Raw genomic sequence first — 27,732 nt, forward strand, 5'->3', positions numbered from 1 at the left:
TGCCTTGCAGAAACAGCATCCAGTCTTACTTTCTGAGATTTATAGCAATTTCTGATCAGTCTGGGAAAAATCATTCAACTGCAAAGCATTGCCCCCTGGCTTCCAAACATTTGTGGATCTTCTCACTCTCCCACCCCCTGCCCCTTTACTTAAAGGATCCACTTAAAGGACCTTAAAACACATAATTCACATTTACAATTACATACACACACACACCCTCCTGCAACACAAACCCAACTCATCTACATAAACTGAGTTCTGCAATAGTCAAGCAAGAGTTTAAATGCACTAGGAATAAATGCCTAGTCTTCCCTGTGAGGCGGATTTGCTTCTTCTCCCCTCCCCTCATCAGCACACAGATCAGCATTTATAATAACATATATTCCAAGAAGGATGGCAGAAGGGTAGAAAAAATCAAACCAGAAAAAGCAGTGCGTTTCCATCCATATGGAAGTAATGGTGTGCAGACTCCATATCCTACTGTCGCCAGGTAGAAAAACAACAGCAAAGCAACAAACACAAAAATGGGTGGCATGCTAAGAACCAGCCCTTCATTCTGGAATGCAGGGTGGAGAAATCAGGTTATTTCTGCTGGTCAGCTGCTCAAGTCTCATCTGCATAAATCTCTCATCACAGCAATGCATCTGCCAGAAAGCAAAAGAACCACACAGCTTTAAAAATGTCTTTGTGCTTTTTCTTTTTTAATAATGAGCAAGGGAGGAAGATTAGAAAGGTAAGATTTTTTATTTTTCACCTAATATTTTCAAGTAAATTCTTTCTCTGTACTTATCTATCTCAGAGAGTGGAATAAAGTTGCTCCATGCTGAATCCTTGTTTACAAAGATGTTTGCTATGTGTACAATACAGTCTCAACATTCCCTTTGCTGCCATTGAAGATGACTGTGCTAAAACATGAGATTGATGACAGACATACAAAAGAGAAAAGAATAATTACAGTTGTTTAGACAATTTTACGTTTTCATTGATCTATTTCTACTCTGTGGAAGAACAGATCTAAGATTTCTCTTAACATGGCTTACACCCTAGTGCAATACACTTTTTGATACAGCAGTTATTAGAGGAAAAAACAGAAAAAATGCATTTAATTGTCTCAATTTTTTATAGAACCCCTAGGTTGATTTTACAAAACACCCTGGGAATTTCCCCTCTATTTCAATGGCAGCATATTCCAGCTGATGGGAACTCACATAAAGTTCATTGACATATGGTGCCACCTAGCTAGAAGATGTTACACATTATGTATTACAGATTTCAACGGGCTGCCATGGACACAAAGTCATCTCCCAAATGAGCCAAACAGGAAATATCTACCAAACACACTAGAAAGGAATGGTGTTTATCTCAGATTAAGTAAATAATGATATATGTTAAATAAACTCACAGAACTAAATCAAGTTTTTAAAATTCTTAGTATTTAAAGAAGACCATAAGATTAGAGGCCTTTACTGGTTAGTTCAAAGCTTTTCTGCATACATGAACTTAGCACCTGCAGAGACAAGAGCAAGTAAGACACGGCTTAGGGGATTTTTTTACCCTTCAAATAAGGAAAGGACTGGCAAATTTATTCTTAAGGCTTTTTTTCAAATAAACCAGAATCATTTAGAAAATGCAACAGTGTAGCACTGGTACAAACATAGGCACATACATCAAGGAAGAGGAGCAAGCAATTCTCTTTTAGCTTAAGAATCAGTAAAAATGCACTGTGACAAACAAGTGAAGGATGTTGCTTCAACCACTTACTTAAAAAATTTAGCATTTTTTTTTACTAGAGGCTGCAAACTTGAGAGTGCAATCTTTCTATAAAATTTAGGAGAATGAGATTTCTCAAAGAAACATGAGAGCTTTTCTTGTGGCATTTAGTGAGCCCAATCATGTGTCTCAGTACTTTCAGTGAACAGGTTACAAGTCAATGTCTGCCACTTACGAGAAGGCACCACAGCAAGAACATTTGTATTTGTTTCTGGGAAGAAGTTTTGCCCTAGAAGCATTTTTTCCCTGGGGAATGCAGGCAGTAGGTCTAGTGAAGGGACTGTCCAGCACCCATGGAACAGCAGTTAGAGAGTGCTGTGCATAACTAACACTGCTTAAGGGCCAGAGAGGCTGAATAAATAAGCAAACCTCCCTCAGGCACAAAGTGCTCTCTGGTACTGTAATGATGCAAACAACATCCAGCCTTTTATACAACCATCTCACGGAGCCCATAAAGGCTGATCTACACAATTTCACTGAGTTTGAATGCATTCTGCATTAAATCCAAGGTTATGGCATCAAATAAGATACTGCATGCTATTTCAGGTTTCAGTAGTAAACACTGCAGCTCAAACAAAAACCAAAACAAACCAGAACATTCCTCTAGAGAGGTATTTTAAACATTCCCCTGTGGAATTTTATTCAAGAGCTATGGCAGGCGATTCGACAGCAAGTGTTTCAAGAACTGTAATTATAATTTAGAGTCCATTACAGGAATCAATTTATATTTACTGTATGAGAAATCAGACTTACTCACGTTACTTTTAAAGACACTTTTCAACTGAAATTGTTTTGGGAAGCTGCAGACTGACACAAGACTGTGTGTCCACGCAAATCCTCACAACAGCATCCATGTCGCTCCCAAGAACCCAAGAACAGTCACGATGAATCAAAATGCAGGAGCAGCAAAGGAGCCCAAGCACACAGCCACCACACACACTCCTAACAACACCCAGACAGAAAAACCTCACTGTGTGCTTCCTTCAGCACTCCTGCTTGGAATTAAACAGTCTTCATATTTAGACTTGTATCAAGACTTTACTATCAATTATCTGACTGACTTCCTTGATGGTTCCTAAAAACTGACAGGTTTTTTTGTTTATAGCTACATGTGTCATGGCTAAATTAATCTTTTGAAGCAGCACATGAATTCAACCCAAAACTCTTTAGTATTTCAGACTTAGTATAGGGAAGCAAACTTTTCCATGACAAGAACAACAGACTTGCTATACATCAAAACTGCTTTTCTATTTTTATTAATATTTACAAAATAATGTAAATTCATAACAATTGTCTGTTTGCACATAGCAGTAGTACAAAACCCCTCAGTTTCAGTATTGATGTATTGTAAAAGTTTTATTTTGGCATTATTGAAAAGCACACCTTATCCAGTATTTTTTCCATCCTATGAGATATACACACCGTATTAAAAAATACAAGTATTATCTTTTCTTTGTGTTTCAAGATACATGGGATCACAGTAACATTCATCTTCTTCAAATCCAGGGTTTGTAAATGAGCATTTTACTGGAACTACTAAGTACTATTACTCTCAAATTAAATGCTCTCTAGAGTGATGATTAAAAAATTATTTAAAAATATGGGGAAATGTTTAAAAACAATTTCTACAGATTATTAGCTTTAGGAGTTGGAAAACACAATAATGATTCCAATCCATGTAGTTCTTTGTTCCTCCTTGGAGATGTTCAGGTCTTAACCTGAACAGTAGATTAAAACCAGAACAATTATCTACAGAACTAGTTGATAATTGTACTGCAAACATTTAATGACTGCTGCAATGATTCTGGGAAAATTATCACTTTTCAGTGTCTATAAAATATAATTTTTTCTAACACATTATTTGCTGTTTTTCAGTCAAGACTCACACACCAGTAGGTAACACTCTCCCTTAACAAACAGAATGAAAGCAGTTCTTGATATATTGCTAATGACATTATGCACTAATTAGTTTGGGGTTGGGATTTTTTATATGTTTGTTTGTTTAATCCTGTATACATGATAATATTATACAGAAATCCTCATAGAAAAGAGGACAAAAATGCAGTTTCTGTCATGGACAAAAACTTTATAAAAACATAATACAATTAAAATACAAAATAAATATAGTACATGTCAGATTAGTTACTAGTAGCATTTGAGGTTTCTGGAGACTGAAGAAATTCATAGGGATCATGAACCATGTCTTGCTGTTCTCCAACACTCAGATGAGAGGGGCTTCCTGTTGAACACGAGGAAAAAAAAATCACAACTTTAAAAGTATAGAAAAAAATTAAGAGATATTTATACATATAATCAGCATGGTTATTTCACATGTTCCTTTTAAACTTTTAAAGTAAGACAGACATCTAAATGATATTTAAACAGGAGATTATGAAAAAAAAATTTTAGTAATCTAAGATTCTTAGTAATTTAGATAATCTTTAGAAAAGTAACCATTATGCTATTACTCTGAGTTGAACAATTATACAAAATGCAACTATCATCCATCCAACATCTTCTGCCTTCTCAGAAATGGCACTAAACTGTTAAACAGTATGTATACTAGCATCTCATCTTGTCACTGAATTTTACAGTTGACCATGAATTGCTGTTGCAGAATCTCACTTGTTACTTGTTGCACACAACTATGCTGAAGTAAAATAATTATTATATACTCCTTAGTGCAACTAAGGGCATCAAATGCAAGTGCTTATAGGGATTTGCCAGTGAGTTATCAATTTACTTCACAATTACTTCAATCACATCTAATCAAAAAATGGGAAATTACAATTAGTAGTCTTAGTTCTGGAGGTCAAAAGTATGTCTTGTTAGTTATCTCTGCCAGGCATATTTAAAAATTAAAACATGATCAAGCAGCACACTGTTTTATCAGAGTAGTTTCCCACGAAGATTTATATAAATTACAATGCAAGTTTAAACCAATTTCAAATAGAGCACAAGCACTGCAACTTCTGTGACACAGCTAACTTTACCAAGATGATGTTGGTCTCTTTCAGAGGTATTGGAGAGGGAACTCAAATTAGATGATGGCCGGGATCCCACTCTGTCAGCCTGAGCTTCATGAAGGTCCTGAAGCAGTTTAGTTGTTTCATCCAGGTGTAGATGGTTATCATCATGATCAAGCTCCTTCTTCACTTTTCCTAAGAACCACCAACCAAAACCCATAATTAGAACATGTACATTAACCCATGAATTACCAAGTCACTATAAAAAAGTTCAAAATTTAATTAATACAAGCATTGTCTATACACAAATTACCTCAATCTTGCATTTTCCCTTGCACTTCTAAAAAGCAACAGCTGTGGGCATGTGCTGTATTGGAAGATGAAGGAAAGAGCCCCACAGAAATGGCTGAAATGGAACTGACTCCCAGTATTTAAACAGCTCTAAAGGTTTAATTTGTCTCCCTTAGCTGTTAAATGCCACACGTGGACAGACTGGCCTGGGTTGGAAGGGACTTTAAAGGCCATCTTGTCCCAACCTCCCTGCCATGGGCAGGAACACCTTTCACCAGACCAGGTCGCTCAAAGCCCCATCCAACCTGACCTTGAGCAGTTCCAGGGATGGGGAAACCACAACCTCTCTGGGCAACCTGTTCCAGTGCCTCACCATCCTCCCAGTAAACAACACACTTAGCTTGTGGCAAAAGAGAGTCAGCAAGAAGATCACTTAAATATCTAACTCAAAATACAGTTAAAACAGAACATGAAATCTATGGAGGCAAAGATATCCCCATCAAAGAAGGTTCTAAGAACAGTATCTTCTCCAGCTACACTGATTTTGTAGTAAGCCAAATTAAACTGTGAAATTGGAAAGCACTGGATGTATGTGCCAATATATGCTATTCTTTCATATGAAGACCTAAAAAAATTCCCTCAACTGTAAACAGGAAGATAACCTCCTTCTCTTCTCTTTCTTAAATGTTAATTTTGCAAGAATTATGATAAAAAGTAATGCCATAAACTCTCTCTGAAAGCCAACTAATCTAGCAGTATGATTATTTACAGAAAGGCCAAAGAAGAAAATATAAGCAGTTTTCAGTGGTGCATGAAGTTTATAGTTAGACTGATATGTCTAAACATTATCTATAAAATGGACATTTATTAATTCTTTACTGAACTGCAATAAAATTAGGGCGAGACAGCATAGTCAGAGCTTACAGTTGCGTTTCAAACTGCACCTATGTGAGAAATTTGTAGAAATATTCTTTCCCTTTAAACCTTTGATTAGTTTGGTTGTGTTTTATAATAGATAGCTTGGCCTCTTTCACATTCAGAATTAAAAGTACCTTAAAACATAAGCAGGTTGTTTGCTTGGATTACATTTTTGAAGACATGTGACCAGCTCAGCTGCCTGCAGAAATGGCAACAGTACTTCTTGTGGTATTTAAAGGATAACTATCAAAGACATGTATTTGAAACAGCATCCAAATTCTTTTACACAACTGAACATGAAGTCTATCCAGCACCAGAAGTTTCTTTCAGTTTTTGTTTTGGGGATACTCCCAGTGGCAATATGATTGACACTTACCTAACTCTTAACTTATTTTAAAAGATTATCATATGAAGCAACATAATTTCTGCGTGAAAGCTTCGCACTGATTCTTAAAATTTATGTTACTATGAAGACAAGAAATACAAGCAAAGCTATCAAAATAATGAGGTATAAATACTTTGTTTTCTTCAGTTGTACTGGAAAAGTTAGCTTGGATAACACATGGATGTCTCAAAGGAAAAACAGAGCCTCTGTCAAACGTATACTTACTTTTCAAACACTTTTTTTAATCTTAGCAAGTCCAGCTGTCATTTTGTGGTGCAACTAAACCATAACTGATGTCTTGTGTGTTTAGTTACGTACCTAATGAACTTAACATAGAAATATCGAGAGACACATCAGAATACGGCTTCATGGAGAGAAAGTCCAAGTCAGAAGTGTTACTGTCTCCAGCAGATTCTCCAACCTATTAAAATACAAGAAACAGACAGATTAGCAAGACTGACAAGCTGTCATGTTAACTTTACAATGTTTGAGGCACAAATCCATTCTCTCAGAAGTGTTATCTCAACATCTGAGATTGGAGCATCCATAACCACCTTGGCTAACCTGAAATTCAGAGACAGCTCAAATAGGTTCCAGTCAGGTGACAGACCAGTCACATGAATGGCCAGGGCTGTGCACAGTAGTCCAAGTCTTCTATCTCATGATCCAGGACTGCTGAAACTCAATTACATACTCAACTCACCCATGTCTCATGGTAGAACCCTAACAACTGGAAGTATTACCAGTGTCCTTCATCTCCTCCATCTCCTCCATATCTGAACATTGGATTTATTGAAATCTTTTGTACAGTGGGCCCCCTTCTTCACAGTATCAGCTGGAACTGGCCTCTATATTTTTCCTATACATCTGGATAATGAAATAGAGCCTGCACTCTACTACTAACTTTCTTTCCACACCCATTGCAATAATGCTAATGTAATGGCACAAAGGAAGAAATCAGAGTCACTAAGCTTCTAAACTTGTTCTAAGGGAAATCTCTAAGGAGGCCTGATCCAGCAGGAGAAATGAGACACTCAGGCAAACACACAACCAGATATTATCTTCTAGAAGTATGAAAATGAAACCTAGCATTTACACGAAGTAACTTACCTTCTACAGAAATCCACAGTTTTCCACAAAACATAAGGAATATTTATAAAACTATGATTTTTTTTTAGTTGCTATAATATGATCCATATAATTTTTATGTGAATTGCCACGGTATGCAGTGCATATCTTCTGTTGTCATAAATAATTCACAAGATAAAACCAATACCACTTAAAGAAAGATTTGATTAGTAGCTGTAAAGGCATACGATAATAGACATTTTCAATGGATGTGGTAAAACTGGTTAATATTAATGAAGCTTTTCCAACTTTACAGCAGGCTGAACCTCAAATATTGATCTGCAGGTCAAGTACCTTTTTAAGATTCCTATGTGATCTTTCTGCCTTTGAGACTTAGTTATGCATGATAAAATAAGATGAAGAACAATAAAGCCACAAACAAAACCAAACTGAATATCAGAGAATTAATTTTCAGTACTGCAACATTATTCTAAATAACGTAATTTTAATATTCTACCTCAGTTATGCATTCAAACAAAATCATGTCTCAATACTAGCTTTTTTCGTTTTTCTTCCCCTGCTGTTTCCCTCCCCATCCCCCAATCATTTTACCATAATCTGTTTGGAAGAATCCAGACAGGTATTACGCAACTTGTGTTCTTCTTTTATAAGAACTGGCAGAACCTAAAAAAAAAAAGAAATACTTTATATCTCAGCATTTTATAGATTATATTTACTACGAATATTCCTTGAGAATGTTTGTGTAATTTACTGTTTTTCACAATGAGGCGCTGGGCCATCACAAAAAAATGCCACATTCTGTGATGCTTGAGTATAACCTTCACAAAAGTACAAAGACCAGCTCTTCTCTAGGGCAATCACATACAGTCATGCCAACAATTTGTAACTAACCAGCACAGCCTCTCTAGGAACAACCTAAAGCCTCTCCTTTTTCATATACTCCACTTATCAATCTTTTCTGTATTACCATGAGGCACATTAAATAAACTAAAAAATATGAATGTTGCAAGCTCAGAGAACATACCTTTCTCACTTAAAATGCCAAAACACTTTTCCCAGTTAAAAACCCCAATCAAACAGACTGAGTATTAGCATAACTTACTTTAACATCATCCAGTGGTTTTACTGAGATGTTTCGCCTCTGGAAAGAAAGAATACCAATAACTTATAGTCAACACACAGGAAAGATGTCTTTCTTGTACCACCTCAAGTATATTCAAACCACACACAAAAGGAGGCTAGAGACAGCTAACTTTTTCACATATCTGTAATGCAATTAGAATGCAATAGTTGCTGTTCTTAAATATTTTAGTATTATGCATTTTGACTAATCTTTGAGTGCCCTTATACCATTTCTTTTCTTCTGCTCACAAACTTTATATTCAAATTCAGTATCTTTGCCATTACTTCAGTAAATTCTGATCACAAATCATTAAGATTGTTCTTTCAGAGATACTAATTCTTAATCAAATGCAGCAGTACAAAATGCTCAAGCATAAAACATCATGCATATGACCACTGAAACACAATTGTGTAATATGTCACAACTGAACAGCATTTTCAAGTGTAAATAGCCATTGACCATTTGAGAGATCTTCAGAAATTCTCACCTAGAATGACTTTCATAGAAAAAAGTAGTAAAAGGCAAAGGCACATTTTATTTTAAAGCTAAGTTGACATTGCATACACACATTTCTGTATGTAGAAGAGTATTCGAAATATTGGGTTTTAACTTTTTGAGCTAATCCTTTACATTTCTCCCTGTTATAAGTACCATCTCTTTCTCGTAAGGAAAAAAAACACCCAGAAAATTCTAAAGGATTGTTGGTGTTTTTCATTCTATTGTCTCCTTATTTCCAAACACCAACTATCCTATTCCATTTCGAAGTCTGCAAAGATGTAGCATAATCTCATTTCCACCACGTCAGAAAGCCTAAATAATCTCCATCTTCCCACCCTGCCTACCTTTATTCTTCAGTCTTTCAGCGTCAGCATTTTAAATAGCAATTATTTCAAACTAAGAGTGGTTTTCAAAGTGAAGATAACATGAAACTTATCTTCAGAAACTTTGCAATTTTTTTAGCTTACTTTGTCTTGGGAATGCAAACAAACATTCTCACTAGAATTATACACATTTCTGAGAAAACTCTCTTCTCCAATCTTAGTATAAATCTTATAAGGAAAGCGCTTTTGTAATTAAGTTGAAAGTTTATGATTGCTTGAACAGCTGAAATTGCACTGCTTAAACTGACAGTGGAAAACAAAGTATCTCACACAGTATTAAAAAGCCAATAGGTTCATTCTTATTCTGATGAATCTGTGACACATCAGTGCTCCCAGGACACACCTGCTTTAGCTGGTAAATAGTTTTGGAATGGTCGCCACTAGTGATCTGGTCCAGAAGATCATCAACTATTTTCTTGCTATAACTTCCAGCATCCTTCACAAATTCTTGTAAGCTAGCAGGAATGGAGATAAGCATTACAGAAAACATTTACTTTTGTAAAAACTACTTCATCTTAAAATGTTTTCCCAAATACACTGCATTACACCGATATTTTCTTTTTTCTTTAACTCTAATGCTTCTTCAGAAAAGCAATTAAGGCTGTCAGGACATAGAGCTTTTTCTTTCATTTTAATAGAAAGTAGATCTGCAACTTACTTTTCACAAGTACCAGCAATTTTTTACTTGAACTATCGTTGATGGTAGGTTAGTGGGTTAAAAGACAAAACACAAGAGATAAAAAGCTTGAAATTATTTCTTTCCCTCCAAGATCAAGAATTTAATGATAAGTGGCATTTTTCTTTTCAAGTAGCTTTAACTCTTTTGAAACCCCTTGAAAAACATAGTTTTAAAGCCACTGAAATATATTATTTGTCTTTTAAAATTATTTACTGCAGGGTTTAAAGCAAAACACTAAATCTGTGGCAACCTATAATATACTGTGGTTGAAGACTCTAGTAACAAGATTCATAACAACCTTGCAATAAAATAGAATAGCTTAAAAGGACAAATAGAAAAACTCCCCAAAACCTTTTCCGCCGCCAAAAATCCAAAAGCAAACAAACAAAAAACAAAACAAGAAGGATGAAAGCCAGCCTCAATTTTTTTAGTGATTTATTCAATAAAAAGTTTTAGAAAAAAAAACAGGATTTGGAGGCTCTTTGTTGAGATCTGGTTTAAATTCCTTTGCAAAAAATTGATATGAGGACTTAACCTTCCTAATAAGGAAGCCCTTACCTTAAGGCACACTGGATCCCTGTTTCATCACCGTATGCTGAGTATAGGAGCTCCATCTCATCTGGTTTCAAATCGTGAAATATAGAGTTGTTTTGCAAGGAAGGTGCTGTATTGGCACTGGTAAGAAAGGTTACTACACAGATAAAAGACACAACAAATGATTAGCACAAGTGTCACAAATCACTTGGGGGAAAAAAAAACAAAAACATTGTGCTTTATGAAACAGATGCAGAAAGTGCCATGTACTTTTGTCTCCAATTGAAAGGAAGAGCAATATCTCAAGGACACTTCCAGACTCCAGAATCAGCACAACTATTTTAACCATACAAACAAACATACTACTGAAAAATCAAGCACTAAGTTATCCACCCCACACCAAGAAGAAAAAGGTTCGTGGCCATGTTCCCTTTTATACTTCTACATTTTGTGTGCATCTACTTTACTCTTGGTTGCCAGTCCATTTCTGGACAGCAGATTAGAAACTATTAAAAACTGTCAATACTATCAGGAAAAAAAGTCCAGTCTGCAAAACTCTCTGTCATATGTTGCAAAAATGCAAATGACTGGAAGTTGTCTTTCAACCATAAGTGCAATTACTATGGAAAAACTACTCCCCCCAGAGGAAATGGACTACCATTACTGGAAATTTCCTAGTGTGGCTATAACATGAGGATAAAATATTAATCCAAAATCTGCTAATTAAATTACGTTTAATAAGCAGAAAGTTCAACTTAATAAAAACTGCATTCGCTGTTAATGGAATTATTATATATTATAAAAATTACCAAGCAAACTTTCATACAGAGACAGGTATAAACTGAAATTATTTTATATCAAGTAATTGCTTGAACATTTAATAAATACAGAGTTAAAACACAGTCTTTGGTATTTACCTTTATTTCTTCGTTCATCTTTGAAGCCCAGCGTAGTGAAGCCAGGTAATAATTTGCTTGACAGTGAACTCAGATCCACTGGGTGAGTTTCTTCCTCTAATAATTTGATTTAAAAGAAGGTTTAGAAAAGTATTTCATGTTTACAATTTGCTTGACAAATAATTAGAATTTTCTATTTTAGAGCTGTAATTAATGAAGACTAAATGTGTTTTAAACTATACATTAAAGGTAGGTACTGTAATTCAGGTTTTCCATTTAGATTTCAAACACAAGCTATAAACATGCTTCCATGTCATATCCACAAAATCTATGACTTACTTATTTCATTTTTAAAGTATACAGCAGCGTCTGTAATTATTTTAGTGGATGAATCACAAACCTTTGAGATCCAGATATTACTGAAGTCATAAAAGGAGTCTCTTGCAGTCTCTTATGTTGACTGTGTGGTTGGTTGTTTATAGAAATCCATTACCATCACTCTACATGTTTTCAGTGGCATAATTTCAGAGGCATTAAATAATTTCTTTTTCAGAAATAGGTAATAGGCATGATAGCAGCCAAAATGCTCAATTATATTCCAGAAAAAATTACTACCAAATGAAAAAGAATTTAGCAGGATAGCATCTCTCAATGTGATCAGCCAAAAGCATTCATCAGTGAAACAAGAGGAAGGCTGTGAAAAAATTCTAATCTCAAAAGAGAAGGAAGTGCTAAATCAACACGACACTCAGCACCAAAAACATATTCATTCATACAAATTTTCAATACTTCTGCAACTTGACCTTGAAATTAAAACAAAGGAAAAGCATAAAACAGTACAAATAACATAATGGCAACAGAACAAAAAAAACCCCAAGAGATGATCAAGGAACTAAAGAAAAAAAATTGAGCAAAACCTCAAATTTAAAACTGAAATTTAGCTAACGATTTAAATTAGGTAATAAAGAGGTAAAAGATTATTCTCACTTGGCATCTGTGCATTGCACATTTACGCAGAATTGCTGCATTTTCATTCACCTTTTGTCATTAGGTAGTAGCAATGTACAAGTGCATATAAGGAGGTATTATTTTATCTCCTCACTGTTAGCGTCAGTAAAACAAACCATCTAAAGAGCGAAAATATGAAAGGCAAACAGAAACACCTTTGGGGTGTTTGGGGAAATGGTTTGGGAAATAATATGAAAATAATAATTAAAAAAAAAATTAACCATTTTAAAACTCACTTATACTACATAGGATCTGTATCTACAGTTAAGACTATAAAATCTGTTAGAACATTCAAGACTAGAAATATTTTCTTGAAAGAGTATGGCTTTTACCTTCGGCTTCTGGATCAGATGAATTTACTACACTAAATAATAAAGTTCCATCTCCATTTTTTTTCAGATAACCAATCTGTGAATAGAACCAGAAAGACATAGGAGGAATCATTCAAAACTGTTCACACTCAAAGAAGGAGTTGCCCATTTACAGAGAAAACTATAAAAAGGAATTTTAGCTGTATTTAGATACTGCACTTTGGTATTCCCTTTTCATACAGAGAACCTTGGGACACAACTATTTAACACCACTTAGCAAGTGTTTCAGAACAGAAGACTTAGGAGCAAAAGTTCATACATCATATATACAATGCCTTATTCATCTTTCTAAATCAGATCTAAAGTTTTCACCCAAGATAAACCCAATTCCATTATTAGCACAGAGCCAGCCTGACTGCAAAGCCTAGAACACACATTCTCTTTAGAAGCAGATCTCTAACTCCTATCCACAAAGTCACTGCTTATTTTCAAATGTCAATTGAACTGCTTGTTTTCATGTCTCACTCACAACTTCCTCTAATTAGAAGTACTTTTATGAACACACTACCGAGTTCTTCAAGAGAAGAAGTGCTGTGACAGACCAACTGAAGCAGACAAGCACAGTGTCAAAAAGTGAAAGACAATATGTGAAAGACAACCGAGCACACCAGGGTCTGTGAAGTCAGCACCAGATCTGATGCAACAAGCAAAGCTAATCTCAGAAATCAACCACACATGAATTGAGAAAAAAAATACTGTACCCTCTCAGTATTAAAGGAAAATGAAAACTCTTCCCTCTCTACAAAAATATTAGTAAGTACTTCCAAGGAAATTGACAATTTATTTTTTATCCCCTTCCACCTGAGAAAGTTTAAAGCTCTCTCTGTACAGGAGGTCAAAGCTAATATTGGCATACAATAAAAACAGAGGCAAGAGATGGTGGAAAGAGAATGAACAAGAACAGTATCTTCAAATGATGGCAAAAGTTAGCATGAATGAATGGCTGAATTCCAAGAACATGCAGGTGTTACCTAGATTTAGTCACACATGCAGTGGGGCTGTCAAGCTGATTTAACAGCCTTAGCAATTAAGAGCTGGACACCTTGAGAAACTTCCTTGAACAGTGCTGATTGCATCAGCAGGAAAGACTGGTATTGCTTCGAAGAGATTTAAAAAGTCACTCTTGCTTTGGAGGTTACAAATAGTCTTTAATCCTAGCAAGTCTTCTAATTATCCAAAGAAACAAATACATTGAAGCTAAGCCTTCACACACTATTCTTCACAGTTTTACTTCACAATCCAGTTGAGCCTAAATTGACTGCATGATCAGGGCCACTGCCCAAGAAATGCACATTTAAGTTTGAAGACACAACACCACTTTTGCTTCAAAGTAGAGTTTCTTCTGCAGTAGTTTTTCAAGAGGTGGAAAAATGCAGGATGTGGATACATCCTGATTCTTTTCTCAACTGCAGTGGCCACTAGAGTGACAGATGAGAAACAGAAGCAAAGATGGGACAAAGTCTCATAAAATTCAAGGACAAGAGAGTAACCATATCTCAGTACAGATCTGTAGGGAATGCACCAGGCACTCACTCCAACCCTACCATAAGGAAATGAAGCAATTCAACACCATCATCAGAGAGCTAAAAAACTCACAGCTAAAACAATTGATCCTTCAGAGAAAAGGAAGGATCCTTTTCTAAACCACAAAGCTTGTCCTTCTAACCCTTGGAAGAGCACAAAACTCAAACACAGAACAACATCAGAATCGCATTCAGGACTGTCAAACTTGCTATCTAAACCTAGTCAACAAAAGATCTTTGCATTTGGTACTTGTGCTACAGCTGACAGCTACTTGTAAACACAAAACTACAAGAGTTTACAGACTCTCCTCATTAAAAACAGTAATTTAACACTAAAAATATGTTCATTCCTGGGGGTGGGGGGGAGGAGAGGGGGAATCCTAATAGTCCTTCAACCTACCCCATAGTTTGCTTTTTCTGAGGTTACAAAAATAAGAGAAGTGTGATGTTATTTTAATCACTTTCAATGCTAAGGGCTGCAATTCAAGATTGAACAACACTTCACTGTTTCCTGCAAGTGAATTTCCAAAGATGTTCAACACACAATAGAACCCGAGATCCACTCAGGACCCCCTACAGTGGCTTTCAGTGCAAACTAAATGATTGACAACAGTGGTATCAGTATTCCACACAGAACATACACCCCAGATGTTCCAGTCTCAGAAAGCCTAACAGTAAAGCCTAACGTGAAACAAAGCATTCAGTAGTCAAGCACAAACTGGAACTGCAAACTGCCATGTGCAGTAGACCTTGCTGTTGGGTAGATATCGATTGATCCTATCCCGAGCTTCATCTGCTGCATGCTCCACTAGTGCCAGGACATGTTCTTCAGCAGTGCTGTCTGTCAGGCTGCACGCATTCCCCTCAGGTTCAAAAATACAGCTAAAAAAGAGAACAAGAGGAGCTGTAGAAATTAAAAGCTAAAACCAAACAAAGGGCTGAATTCTGGCTTTGCTTAATAAAGCAATCAGTCCCACTCTTCTCTCAGTGTCAGTCTACTTCAGCATTTAAGTAGAATTATAATCATATTATGAAGTTTTGCAGCAGAAGCTGTGAACTACCAAACTACTTCAAAAATTTAATGGTTTCTGTATCTTGATGAAAATGAAGTATAAAATGAAGTACAAAACAGAGATAGGGAGTAAAACTGGCATTAATACAAGGTGAATATTGCATGCATCCTTAGTCTCCCACATGCATGAATATGCTATTTTCAAAAATTCCAAACAGGAAGATGCATAAAAGAAGTTATGTAATGAGGGATAGAAACTGTTGCTTATCAGAGAAAAAACCCAAAAACCCAACACTGAGTAGTTGGGTGAATGTTGCATTTATGATAATTATGTCATACAGCTGCTTGCAGAAGTAGGACACAACTCCCAGTCTAACAGGGAGTGCTTTAATTCCTATGTTTTCTAGTATTGGCAATTAGCATTCCTAATCTGTATCAATCACACAACTGCTTGTAACTGAAATTACAGAATTGAACATTTATCTTTCAGCAGATCCCTTTTCATTAAAGCTCCAAACCAATAAAATTGTAGCAAATCAGCATACCTAAGGATGAAACAGGACACAGCTATCACATAAACTCAGAAAAAGGCAGTATCATAAAGGAAAGTGTGAAGATATCATAGAATATGGCAGTCTTCATTATATTTTATATATTAAATAAATGTTGTACATCAAAATATTTCAGGGCATTATATGGACATTAGACACTAGGGCCAAACACCTTAGGTACTGGGTAGAGCATCTCCTCACACCAAATCCATTTCTCTCTCCTGGGTTATCTTCTTCCATTTGCTTAGCTAAGAATTTCTCTCTGTACAGAGATTCAGATCCGATACACAAGTAAGTTTTGCTATTAAAGACAATAAAAAGATCACAGGATCATACTATTACAAGACAAATGTGTTATACTATTTTGTTTCACTGAAACTTTAAGAAAGGGTGTACACAGCAGGAAACTCCTCAACAACTGGCACTTTCTATCACACACTACAGAATACTTAAAGGATAAGAATTGTGAGAGAATGTTCAGAAAATTTCAACATCCTAAACAAAATTTTCAAAAACTAATTGAACACTAGGATATCCAAGTGATCAAGCCACTTCTTCCTCCATATAGAGGTCTAAGCTGCTTTAGCACTTTGCAAAAGCTGATTTAAACTCCTTCTGTTTGTAACCATGAAAAATATGAAGGCAAAAATATCTTCTATTAGGTTTGATTTTCCCCTCTGAGGGTCTCTCATTGCTCATCAAAAAATAAAGTATCAATCCCACAGATGCAAAAATACAAGTATTTAAAAGTTCATATGAATTAGAAAAAAACAAACTAATTCCAACTACTGAAGTCATTTAAATATTGCAAAGAACAGAAAAGTAGATTTATACTACAATTGATTGCTGAGAAACTGGTACCAGGATAAAATTAAAGGTCATAACTTTTTAGCTATCTGAACTGTATGTTAAGATAGATATTAAAGACAAACCGTGTTGTTTGGCAGTCTCAATTTCCTGCTCTGTGACAAAGAACAAAGTTACTCCTGTGGCAGAGTTTATGCAAGAATTAATGCTGGAGGAGAGCACACAAACCAAATTATTGTGTCTTCTAAAAAAATACTAACAACCAAAAACCAAAGCACTTCCCCTCAAGACTTGTTAACAAAAATGTGTCTTCACACTGGAAATCACATCAGAAATCATGTGATTTCTATCCATAATCCATTAAACAAAGGACAAATTACACTTTCTTAATTCTCTATGATAGAGCAACAGATTAGTTTCTGTATTATCATTAGAATAGCTTCCACCATAGATAATTACTGTTAAAAATTATTTTTGAAGCTACATGTTGCAGTCTTCTATTTCCATAAAAACCCTAAATTAGAATACTACCACTTCTGTCATCATTAAGGATTAAAAAAATGCTGAAAGTATAAAAAATGAAAAGTGGCTGATGAGAACTCTAAAGTTCACTTTTAAAAAACATGAAACAAGGTATAGTTCACTTTTTATACTTTGAAGATTTACAAAGAAACCTGCAGAGCACATCTACAAAATTAGATTATTTACGACATAACTAGTTTATAATATTACGACTAGTGATGCTCTGTTGCAGAATGTTTTCCATAAAATTCCAGCTGATATAATGCTCTACAATTTAAATTCAGTCTATCTTTGTATAATGCCTATGCAAGAATGCTGAACAACATAAGTTGCTGGTATATCACGGTTTCTGCTAAAATCTCATAAAATAAAATGACTAAATTCAGATTTTTAAAAAAACAACTTTTAGTAACATTAGATTTTAGCTATAAAAATAAGAATTTGTGACATGAGGGTACATATTAGGTGGAGGATTACTATTGCACTAGCAATGTATTTTACCAAGGAGCTCAATAAGATTTCACTGGGGAGATGTTATCATCTGCTCCAGAAATAATGTCCCATACTTTCACAACCTGCCAGACAAGGTTAAAGTTAAATAAAATCACTCACTGATCTGGGACCACTTTGCCCTCCTGGAAAGGATCTCTTACATTTTGATGAGACTACTTCAGGAAAGGAAAAAAAGCGGACAAAATTCAAAAGGTATTTGTAGCTATATCTAAAATAAAATAGCGCTTTAAACCATCAAGAGAAGGAACCACTCATTATTTAATATAAAGAAGAATGAAAATATATCTGTAGATATTAATTTTAGGTGTTTGAAAGAAAATGCAGTAATTTTTGAATTGTTTGCTTCAAGTTAGGAATCACTGGGTTATGAAATAAGGTCTATAAATGAACAAATAAAATACAATAAAATTGCCTATTTATCCTATGGACCTCACAGAAAAATGCTGAAGTTTTTTCCCTCAGTTCTTTGCTGCTGTGTAATACTACAAAAGCTGCAACAAGCCAGAAACCAGGCCCATTAAAACTTTTACCTAATAACTTCTTTATTTTGCTTTTTGGATTTCTTGGTAGTCTCTGCTTGTACAGGAACAACTTCAGGAACAGGTTCTTCAACTGCTGTGTCTTCATCACCCAAAAGAGCTGCCTGCTGAGAGAAATCCATGTCCTGCATAAACGACATGCTGCGCTTCAAAGCTAACAGCCGTTCCTAGAATCAGAAAGGACAGAGCAGCAGGGACTTAACCTTTCCCTCATAGCCAAGATGCTATGATAATGGGATGGGATGGGATGGGAATGGCCATGGCCTTATTTTGTTCTTAATGTCTCGTTCTCAATGGCGATGCAACATGATTTGGTCATGGTAGCATGGCATCAGAATTTCTGCAGCCCAACTATCAAGAGAGAAACAAACAAACAAACAAACTGCATATGCAAAAACAACTATTTTACACAAAACTTACCATCACTGTGACACATGCACACACACACACACACACACAGAGCAGCTCACACAAAAACCTTCATTTGACAAGCCAACAACTGTATTAGAGTCAAAAGTATTTGTGACACCTCTGAAAACTCCCCTGCACCCAACACCTTGACAAATGTAGTGCTTTCTTGTTTATGCAGAAATAAAACTGAAGAGATCTTGCTTTCAAAGTTTCAGCCAGAAGTAGGATTTTATAGTAGAGCTCAATATATGTGGATATTAACTGCTTCCACTGAAAGAAGCTCTTACAGACTTCTGTGGTGCAGAGAAGGTTGACAAACAAGTAAAAATTACTGGGTTATAACAAGAATGCCATTAAGCCCTGAAATACAGCAGTACTAACTGGCACTGTTATAAACCATCACAGATGAATGAAACAACCTCTACCACTTTTACTTTGTTCCTTTTAAGTATGGTAACATAAAAACCCCCAGAGTTTCTGCTTTTTGTTTTTAGTAAGTCTCTTACTTTGCTCATCATCTTAAAGCCTGTGTGCAGTATCTTCTTGGCTAGCTTGTAGTAAACAGTATCTGGTCTGTTGTAAGTCATTGCATTATCACACATCAGTTTAAAATCTGCCTGTAAAATACAAAACAAAAGAACTGTAAACATTTCAAGTTCTTTGTTAAATGACTGGAAGATACCACTCCATCTTGGCAGCATTTTGAAGAACAGAGTAATATTCTAGCAGCAGGCTCATGAATGCAAGCCAAAAGCAGAACTGCAAAGTTTGAGCCTCTTCTACCTCTTCAAGATGCTGAGTTTCCTTTAGAACTGGCTTTTGGTTATAAAAAACGCACTCTTTCCTGAATGTCAAATGCAACATCTCCTTAATCAAATGGACCGAACATTGGACCTAGCCACCAATGTAACTTTTAAGCCCTCTGCTTCCAATTACCAAGACAATCACAAAGACAGAAATTAAGAAGGTGACACTGAGGAGCAAACTATGGGCCAAGAAGCAGACAAAGTGTAGGTAAGCTACACTCCTAGTGATGGCCTTTCAAGTGCTGAAGAAAAAGCCAGTCTTTTGCTTGCTCAACTTTGAAGTAGATCCTTTTTTTCTGAAGCAAAACAAGTGAGTTTTCTGCAGCAATTGCCCCTCTTCTAAATGCAGGAAAGAGTACTTGCCAACTCTACTCTTAGACAGATTATTTATTGTCTTGTGACTAGCCTCAGCTAGTTATATCAGACAGGTAATCATTGGAGCTGACCTTGTTTCGGAGGCTAAAAATCTGCAAACTTAATTTCTGTATTAAGCTTATGGCTTTGTAGTTCTGTGTAATTAGGTACCCTCATGTATCTAGAAAGGGAGTCCAATTCCTTTTTCACTCTTAACATGGGCAGACTTTAGCAAAGTTTTATTACTCCTCTGACCACCAGCAGAAGCTAAGTTCTTGAGAAAAAAGAAATCTGTCAGCCTCAAAAATGCTGCAATGTTATTTTTCTTGTTTCTATCCCACCAGTTTCAATACTGCAACCTTGCCTGTAACTTAACAGCCACAGAGCTCCCATCCAAACTTTCCTTCTAAGCTGCTGAATTAGACAAAGACAATCCAGCAAGACAGAATTTAGAGACCTGAAGGCATTTCTGAGTGCAATGCTATCATGAATCCTTTTTCACTATTTCCTATAAATCTCTATAGCATATTTAATGAAACAGAATAATAATCTTTGTCAAAGCATCTGTAAAAAATGTAAACCATTCTTTGCTCACCTTGCTGGACCTTTCAAAGAAAGAGATTAACCCTGAGAAACAAACCAATGCTCTCTTGCCAAGGCTAGATCAACCATCAGATCAACATCAGTCTAGGAAAAAGCAATTCCAAAGGCTGCTAATAATTCATGACCTTGATGAATCAGTTAAGGAAAACTCCTCTCCTTCAGGAGCTAGTGATACCATGAAAACATTTTTTACTGCACTGTCTGTAAAAGCATGATGCATCTAATAAATTATTACAGCAGCAAAAATACACTTAATAACTAAGTTAATTTGCAAATAAATTTGCCAAGTAAGTTTCTGCCAGAAGACAATTTCAAATGAAGTTCTATGAAAAACAGGATAATTAAAGATAAAAAATATGTACTTGTTATTGACTCATATACAAGATGCTTCAGTATATCCACAGGTTTCTTGCAGACAGGTCCAAATTACATTTAAACCCATCCAACAAGGTCTAGATCAAAAAGAGAAAAAGGACAAAAAAAAAAAGACCTCCATGGCTTAAGCCTTTGTGATAGTCTTACTCCTGTTGAAGTTTAGCAGCCTAAATACCACAGAACTTTAGAAAATGTTCTTGGTTTCCATAGTAATTTATAGAAGATTGTAGTAGAATCTGACAGATTATTTGTAACACACTGAATATACAAAAGTGCTCAGTTCTAAAAAAAAAACATTAATTAATGTAAGAAAGGCTTCTACAGTTCAAAAGACTCTTCAGTTTCTTACGAGTTGTGAAATATCTAAATCTTTATTAATTCACCTTGAATTCAGTGACTGATTTGTATTCATTTGCTGCAATTTTTTCTTTCATCGTACCAAAATCCATAGGGTGTTTTATTATCATGGAATATCCAGGAGCAATAGCATCCGTGACTGGAAAAGCAAAAAACCCATGAGGATCTTTCCTAAAAATAAAAACAATACATTTAGATTTACAGCAGCAAGCAAAATGATTCTTGCTTTTGTATCACATTAATGACTCCATAGCACTACTTAAAAACCAAAAAACACTAAAAACATTCTCATTAAACAGATCCATGTTTGAAAGAAATTCCTGATAAAGGAGAGCATTTTGATTTCACATATATAGAATGTAAGAAATACATACATGCATATTTCTTACAATATGTAAGAAATATTGTATTTCTTTTTAAAAAAGAAATTCTTGAAAATTTTCAATAAAAATGTCTTTTAATTCAATTCAATGATCAAGTCAAACTAATTCTTGTATTTCTTAATTAATTCTTTTATGTTTTCTATGTCTCTACACTCCAACTTGATCTTTTGGCTTCATTGAGGAAAAAAGGTCAATGCTTCTTGTTCATAAGCTCCTCCAAAAATAAATACAATGTTTATTTTTTAAAAATTAGTTCCAAATTCAGCTTATTGCTACAAAATAAAAAAAGAATTTTTTTAAAACATGAGGTGGAGATTTAAGAAAACAATAAAATAAAACGCCTCCTCAAATTCAGAAGATTATCAAGTAACTAAGTCCAAATTTGCTCTGTGTCTGACAGTGGACACTAAATAAAACAAAATTTAACTCAACAGTTGAATTTTAAAATATTGTAGAGCTACAACAGGCTTTTAATTCCTCAACTAGGTCATTAATGTTTAATAAATTTATAAAGGCAATGTATCCTCTGCCCAAAACACTAACTTCCCTGTCCAATGCTAGAATTGCAGTTGGTTATAATTTTCTTCAACTTATCTTTAAAACTACCAGGTCTGACATGGTTGCAAAGGTTAACAAATATATTACAATCAGTCTCTAGGCACCACTTTCAAACAGAAAACCAGGGTAAGAAGTTGCCAAGTCAGACATATAAATATGTATCAGACATGGCCAACACAGCTATAGACACAATAATATTTATTACCTTTGAAGCTGGCGAAGGAAGTGTTCCAGTAATTGCTGGATTGGTGTGCTCTCATTTTCAGCTGCATTTTGAGATAAAAAGACAGATAAGTGAAATGAACCGGCATATGCATATATTTGCTTATTTAAAAATATAAATACCAGAGAGAAAATCTTACTACAACTACAGCTTCTACTGATCTGAAGTTGAATGTGACATGGATTTCAAAGCAGAAGCACATCAGATTTCTAAGCACACAATACCTATTTCTTCTTATATTTTCTGGGCCTTTTTTTTTATCACATTAAAACCTAGTACCCATTAAGTCAGATGGAGTGCTAAGTTTAATAGCTCTAAGAATATGTATTAATAAGATTAAAATAATTACATCATATATTTTTCCAGAAAAAGTGAAACTTGGTGGCTAAAATACTGCAGTTGGGAAATCCACATTCATACAACATGTCCGTTGTGGTGTTGTGTTATTTAGGAGATGAGTTGGAGCCCAGATCCCAATATGCCTCTCCAGTGGAAAGGCCGCTTGGGGAAACTCAGGCAGAGCAGTCAAGCTCAGACATCCACACACACCATGTGGCTGGCACAGCCAGGAGATGCTGAAGGCCTTGACACCAGGTCAGTTCCAGCAGGTTTATTTCCAGGAGCCAAAGGGAGACCAGAGAGCCAAGAGAGTGAGACATCTGCTTGTGCCCGCTTTAGTTCGGGGTTGGGCAGACACTGACCTTGAGGTATGGGGCAGAGCAAAGGGCAGGTAAGGTCAGTATTCCATAGGGGAGATAAGACTGGTCACCGGGTCCCACAACCAATGGAGACAGACCCAGGAGAGGAGACACCAAAGGGCCAGGGGCATTGTCGGGGGGAGGAACCAGGGCAAACCGTGTGTGCAGAGCACCATTGGGAAGTTCCTCTCTCAGGCTGGGCACGTAACTGCCAAGGCCTGACCCTGGGTATCATGTTGAGGGGCTGCAGGGATTCCACAGTTTGCCATGCAAATTTTAATGTTTTTTTCACCATAAACCCCATGCAATTCTCTAAACCTTTCAATCACAGAGTGACAGATGCAGACTTGCTGGCAAGAGAGGAAACAATTACAATTTCACTTCCTGTACAGATCACACAAGAAACACTACGTGTTAATTACCTGCTACTTCAGAGAGACTGGCTTTAGTGAAGTGTGAAACATTAAAGAAGCATCAAGAATTGAAAATCCAACTCTCCATCATGATAGAGGAAAGACATTTCCTTTCTTAACCAGAATAGGTCAGGTAATTTATATGCTTTCCAATACCATTTTACAACCAGACGAAAAGAGAATAATAACGGGGTAGTTTTTACATTGTCAGTTTTTAAGGCTCCTGACTACCCAGAGACATAAAATTCTGACCTGAAAATTTCAGTTACCTTGACAGCTGATGGCCACCATTTCTCAATTTAATGTGTGGTCACAATTATAAAATTCCTTGGGATTACCTGACCAGTCAAAGGGCAGTATTCCAAAGACAAGACCCACAATATTCCTAAAGACACAATTTTTTACTACTAGGTTCCACGTTTATGTGTAACTGAGATCATGATGTAATTGAAAATTCTCTGAAGTAAAGGTTTCCACTGAGTAATGCTCAGTTTTAATTACCAAGCAAAGGCTACAGGTAGAAAAATCATGGCAAAATCTGAAAAGATTAAACATGCAAAAGTTGCCACACACAACTGACAAATATTTTGGCTGGTGATAAGAATTAAAGATTTGTAAATGAAAACCAGAGGCGGTGGTGTGTGGTGTCTACAGTCTTTAGAAAACACACTACCACAACTTCCGTTCCAGGACAATAGATACTAAAACTTCACATAGGTTAGAAAACAAAATAAGACCACAACAACACCTAAGAAGTCTCTACGAGAGTTTTTTCCTTTGAAATAAGTGAAACCTAATTTCAGATATTCTGATCACTGGTGTGTAAATGCTAAGGAGAATGAATTAGGGGAACACTAGTGCAATAATACTTTTATAATGAGGTTTATTCTGCCTAGGAACAGAAGCCAGAGACAGATGTCCTTGGCAAAGCCAGTCACCTGAAAAAAAAGCTACTAAAAAATAGAAGCACCAAGAGGAATATTGACTTTTCAGATAGCAGAAAGTTCTGAATGTTGGAAAAAGTCTCTACAGTTCAGTAAATCTTCATGAATATTTTACATTTTGGTACCTTTGACAAAAGCTTTGTTTTGTGTGCTTTTAAAAAGAACAAAAATAATTTAATCTTTCATACTGCTCACCTGGCTGAGTTCTGCATGCTCTGACAGGACGATCTGGAGGAGGTTCAACCTCCACCTTTTTTCCAGGATCAAAGTCATCAGTTTCTCCTTCAGTGTCACACTGTTCCTTCTCCCTTTTCCTCTTTTTCTCTTCCTAGGACAGCAGAGAGAAGATTTATTTTAGAGGGACGTACTTGGAACGTGCAATCCTACAGATCAAAAGGTAAGAAACTGCGATGTTTTTAATTTGGAATACTCATTCAATATCCAAGTCATAATATGGTTTAAACAATACTGCATACATTTTCACTATTACTTTTTCAATTTTCTTCTCCAATTAAAATTGAAGTGTTAATCTTTTGCTGCCTTGTATTTAATACAGTATTGTTCTATCATTCCTGCATGTTTATTGAAAAGACAAATTCTGGAGCTATTTATATGTAAAACTGCACAATAATAAGCCACACTGGAGAGAAAAGAAAGTCAATTTATTATTGAGATTGATTACATTAGAGATTGATTCTACTTGTAAAGATCAATCTGTGGCTCTGCTCTCACCAATGTATTTTTGTTGTTTGTCACATTAAACAGAGATGAGTAAAATACATGACAACTCAGCCAACAAAAGAACCATAAGAAACAGTGGTGGCAATTAATGATCTCTTCCTGAGTTTTAACGCAAAGGCACACCTAAGTCATTCCCAAAATACCACAATCATTATTTACATTTGCCCAGAAAAGCACACCTTCATTAACCTTTCCTTAGACTAGGGTTTTGTTACTTAGTTATTCATTAGCTTAATTTGAATGTATTAATAATGAAGTTCTGGGGGAAAAAAAATCCAAACAATCCCCATCCCACAACTCAGTAAAGGCAATTGACACTGCAAAATCTTGTACGAAGGACAGCTGGTTTTGCTACATTTCAAGTCCCAACCTGGAACATCTGTACTAAGAAAATCATGCACTATCTGTGCTGTATTCAAGAGCTTCTGAACGATCCCATGAGATCTGTCACTTCCAGCTGATTTTTTTGTTAGGCTTGTATTACTTGGAACTGATAAATGTTAGCCACAAACGCACACAAAGTACCACTGAAATCTGTCACATAAGAATAGTAGAACTACCTGACAGGAAAGAAAGAATTGAAAAAGCAGAAAGGTCAGAGAACCATTACTATATAAAAGAAACACTATTAAAATTAAACTGTAAAGTAAATGTGCTGCCAATGCCCTACTGCTGATTTTAATCAAACTCCCCAATGTTCAACACAGACAACTAAGGTGACCACACGACCTGCTACTAACAAAGCCAGAAAGTGCAGCACACAGGTTGTTCCAAGTAAAGTACCACAGTACTCAACAGCATCAATTTCAATGTCCAGTAACTTGGCACACCTCAAAAAGATAAATGCAGCCTAGATTAATTTGAATAGCTGAAAATATCCTTCCCAAAACAGTAGCAAAGCACATTTATGACCTGGCTAAAATACAGAAGCATGCATTCAAGGCAAATAAATAAGGAGAATAAAAAGTTATAAGAAGGAAGCTTTTACTTTGTTCATAGAATCATGACAAAAGGTATCTCCTTTAAATGACAGAAGTGTACCAACTCACTCATAAGGGTCCTCTACATTTCTGAATTGCTATATCCAGACAATAAGCTTCTTGCAACAGTGATTTAAACAAAGTTCTGCACCAGATTTTAGATCTGATAAGCAAGCATGTATACTGGTGTGTCTGAATTGTAAAAATCACAGCTTACCTTTCTCTTTCTTCTTTCCTCATCATCTAGATGCTTTTCTTTTTCCTTCTCTGACTTTTTCTTCTTTTTTTTCTTCTTTTCTTTATGCCGTTCTCGCTCATGATCTGATCTATCATCATAGTAACTAGAATCATGCCCTGACCCAGAAAGTTCAGTGACTTCACTGCCTCCAACTTTAAGAACCAGCTTTAAGGGTTTTTCCAAAGGCTTGTCCACATAATCTAAATTTAAAAAAAAAAAAAAAATTAATAAATGCATAGGGAGGTAATAGCACACAGCAGTTACAGAATCAGTCTCAATTAGGTCAGAAGAGAGCGCTGAGATTGAGTCCAATCTATGACCAAACACTACATGTCAATCAGACTATGGCACTAAGTGCCACATTCAGTTTTGTAAGCACTTCTAGGTGCTTAGGGACCTCTAGGGACAGTAACTCCATCACCTTCCTGGGCAGCTCATTCCAATACATAATTATCCTTTTTGTAAAGAAATTCTTTCTCAGCGTCCAACCAGAAGTTCCCCATGTGCAGCTCGAGGCCACGTCCTCCTGTCCCGGCCCTGGTTTCCTGGGAGGACAGACCGACCCCCCCCGCCTGCACCCCGCTGCTCTCGGGCAGCTGCAGAGGGGAAAGGCCTGCCCTGAGCCTCCTTTCCTCCAGGCTAAACACCCCCAGCTCCCAAGCTTCTTCTAGAACTGCTGCTTATAAGAATTCGCTGCAAGTCAAAAATACACACAATACATTTGGAAAGCGAAACAACAGCTAAGACCAGCAAGTCCAAGCTCACAAACAGTCGCTCTGCGCGTCTCATGCTGTGATGTTCCACAGACCCGCAAGACATAAGAAACCGGCTCTTCGGCCTCCCCTGAAAACGCCGCAAGGTCCTTGCAGAGCAAGGTGAAATCCAGCATCCCTCAGGGGCCGCAGGGGCCGGATCCCCGGAGGAGAGGAGAGGCCGTGGGGAGCGGGGGAGGAGCGGCCGTGGGGAGCGGGGGAGACTCGGGCTCACCCCCCGCGCGCCCCGCGTTCCTGGGGCCGCCCCCGGGCCCGGCAGTGTCCGCCCAGGCCCCCCGCCCGCGGAGGGACGCCGGGCCCCGCCGAGAGCCGCGCCGAGGGAAGGGGCGGGCGCGTCCCGGCTACAAAGGGCCCCCCCGGCCCTTACCGCTATAGGCGGTGGCGGAGGTCGAGCGCCATTCCGCCTTCTCGGCTTTGTGCTTCTTGTGCTTCTTGCCCATGGCGGAGCCCGGCCGGCCCCGCCGGAAGCGCTGGACCCTCCCGCCCGCCGCGGAGGA

General features: G+C 36.6%; 1 protein-coding gene across 4 annotated transcripts; it reads right to left on the minus strand.

The window, feature by feature from the left end:
• Nucleotides 1–2,971: 2,971 nt before the first annotated feature.
• On the minus strand, nt 2,972–27,711 carry BRD9 (bromodomain containing 9). Of its 4 annotated transcripts, XM_083858867.1 has the most exons (18): nt 27,603–27,711; nt 26,442–26,662; nt 24,699–24,831; nt 22,431–22,491; nt 21,311–21,455; nt 19,296–19,406; nt 18,370–18,545; nt 16,170–16,259; nt 15,184–15,316; nt 12,873–12,948; nt 11,554–11,649; nt 10,661–10,793; nt 9,767–9,878; nt 8,522–8,560; nt 8,011–8,082; nt 6,649–6,751; nt 4,764–4,931; nt 2,972–4,009 (listed from the first exon to the last, which is right to left on the minus strand). In XM_083858867.1, exons 1-18 carry the CDS (start codon nt 27,673–27,675, stop codon nt 3,909–3,911), a joined length of 2,043 nt encoding a protein of 680 aa, XP_083714993.1. In that variant the 5' UTR covers nt 27,676–27,711; the 3' UTR covers nt 2,972–3,908. The 4 variants fall into 4 exon arrangements, with proteins under 4 accessions (XP_083714993.1, XP_083714992.1, XP_083714991.1 ...); XM_083858866.1 differs by lacking the exon at nt 16,170–16,259 and having other exon boundaries at nt 2,980–4,009; nt 18,370–18,482; XM_083858865.1 differs by lacking the exon at nt 16,170–16,259 and having other exon boundaries at nt 2,980–4,009; nt 18,370–18,485.
• Nucleotides 27,712–27,732: the final 21 nt, after the last annotated feature.

This window comes from Zosterops lateralis (genome assembly GCF_965231275.1).
Source record: "Zosterops lateralis genome assembly, chromosome: 1".
Lineage (NCBI taxonomy): Eukaryota > Metazoa > Chordata > Aves > Passeriformes > Zosteropidae > Zosterops > Zosterops lateralis.

What these genes read in the sequence shown, in the direction of transcription:
- BRD9 (XM_083858867.1), bottom strand. Translation starts at nt 27,675, where the DNA reads ATGGGCAAGAAGCACAAGAAGCACAAAGCCGAGAAGGCGGAATGGCGC. An exon ending in AGATGAACGAAGAAATAAAG is followed by an intron (nt 10,794 to 11,553) that starts GTAAATACCAAA and finishes TTATCTGTGTAG; the next exon opens with TAACCTTTCTTACCAGTGCC. An exon ending in ATTCTTCCAAACAGATTATG is followed by an intron (nt 6,752 to 8,010) that starts GTAAAATGATTG and finishes GTATTTTAATAG; the next exon opens with GTTGGAGAATCTGCTGGAGA.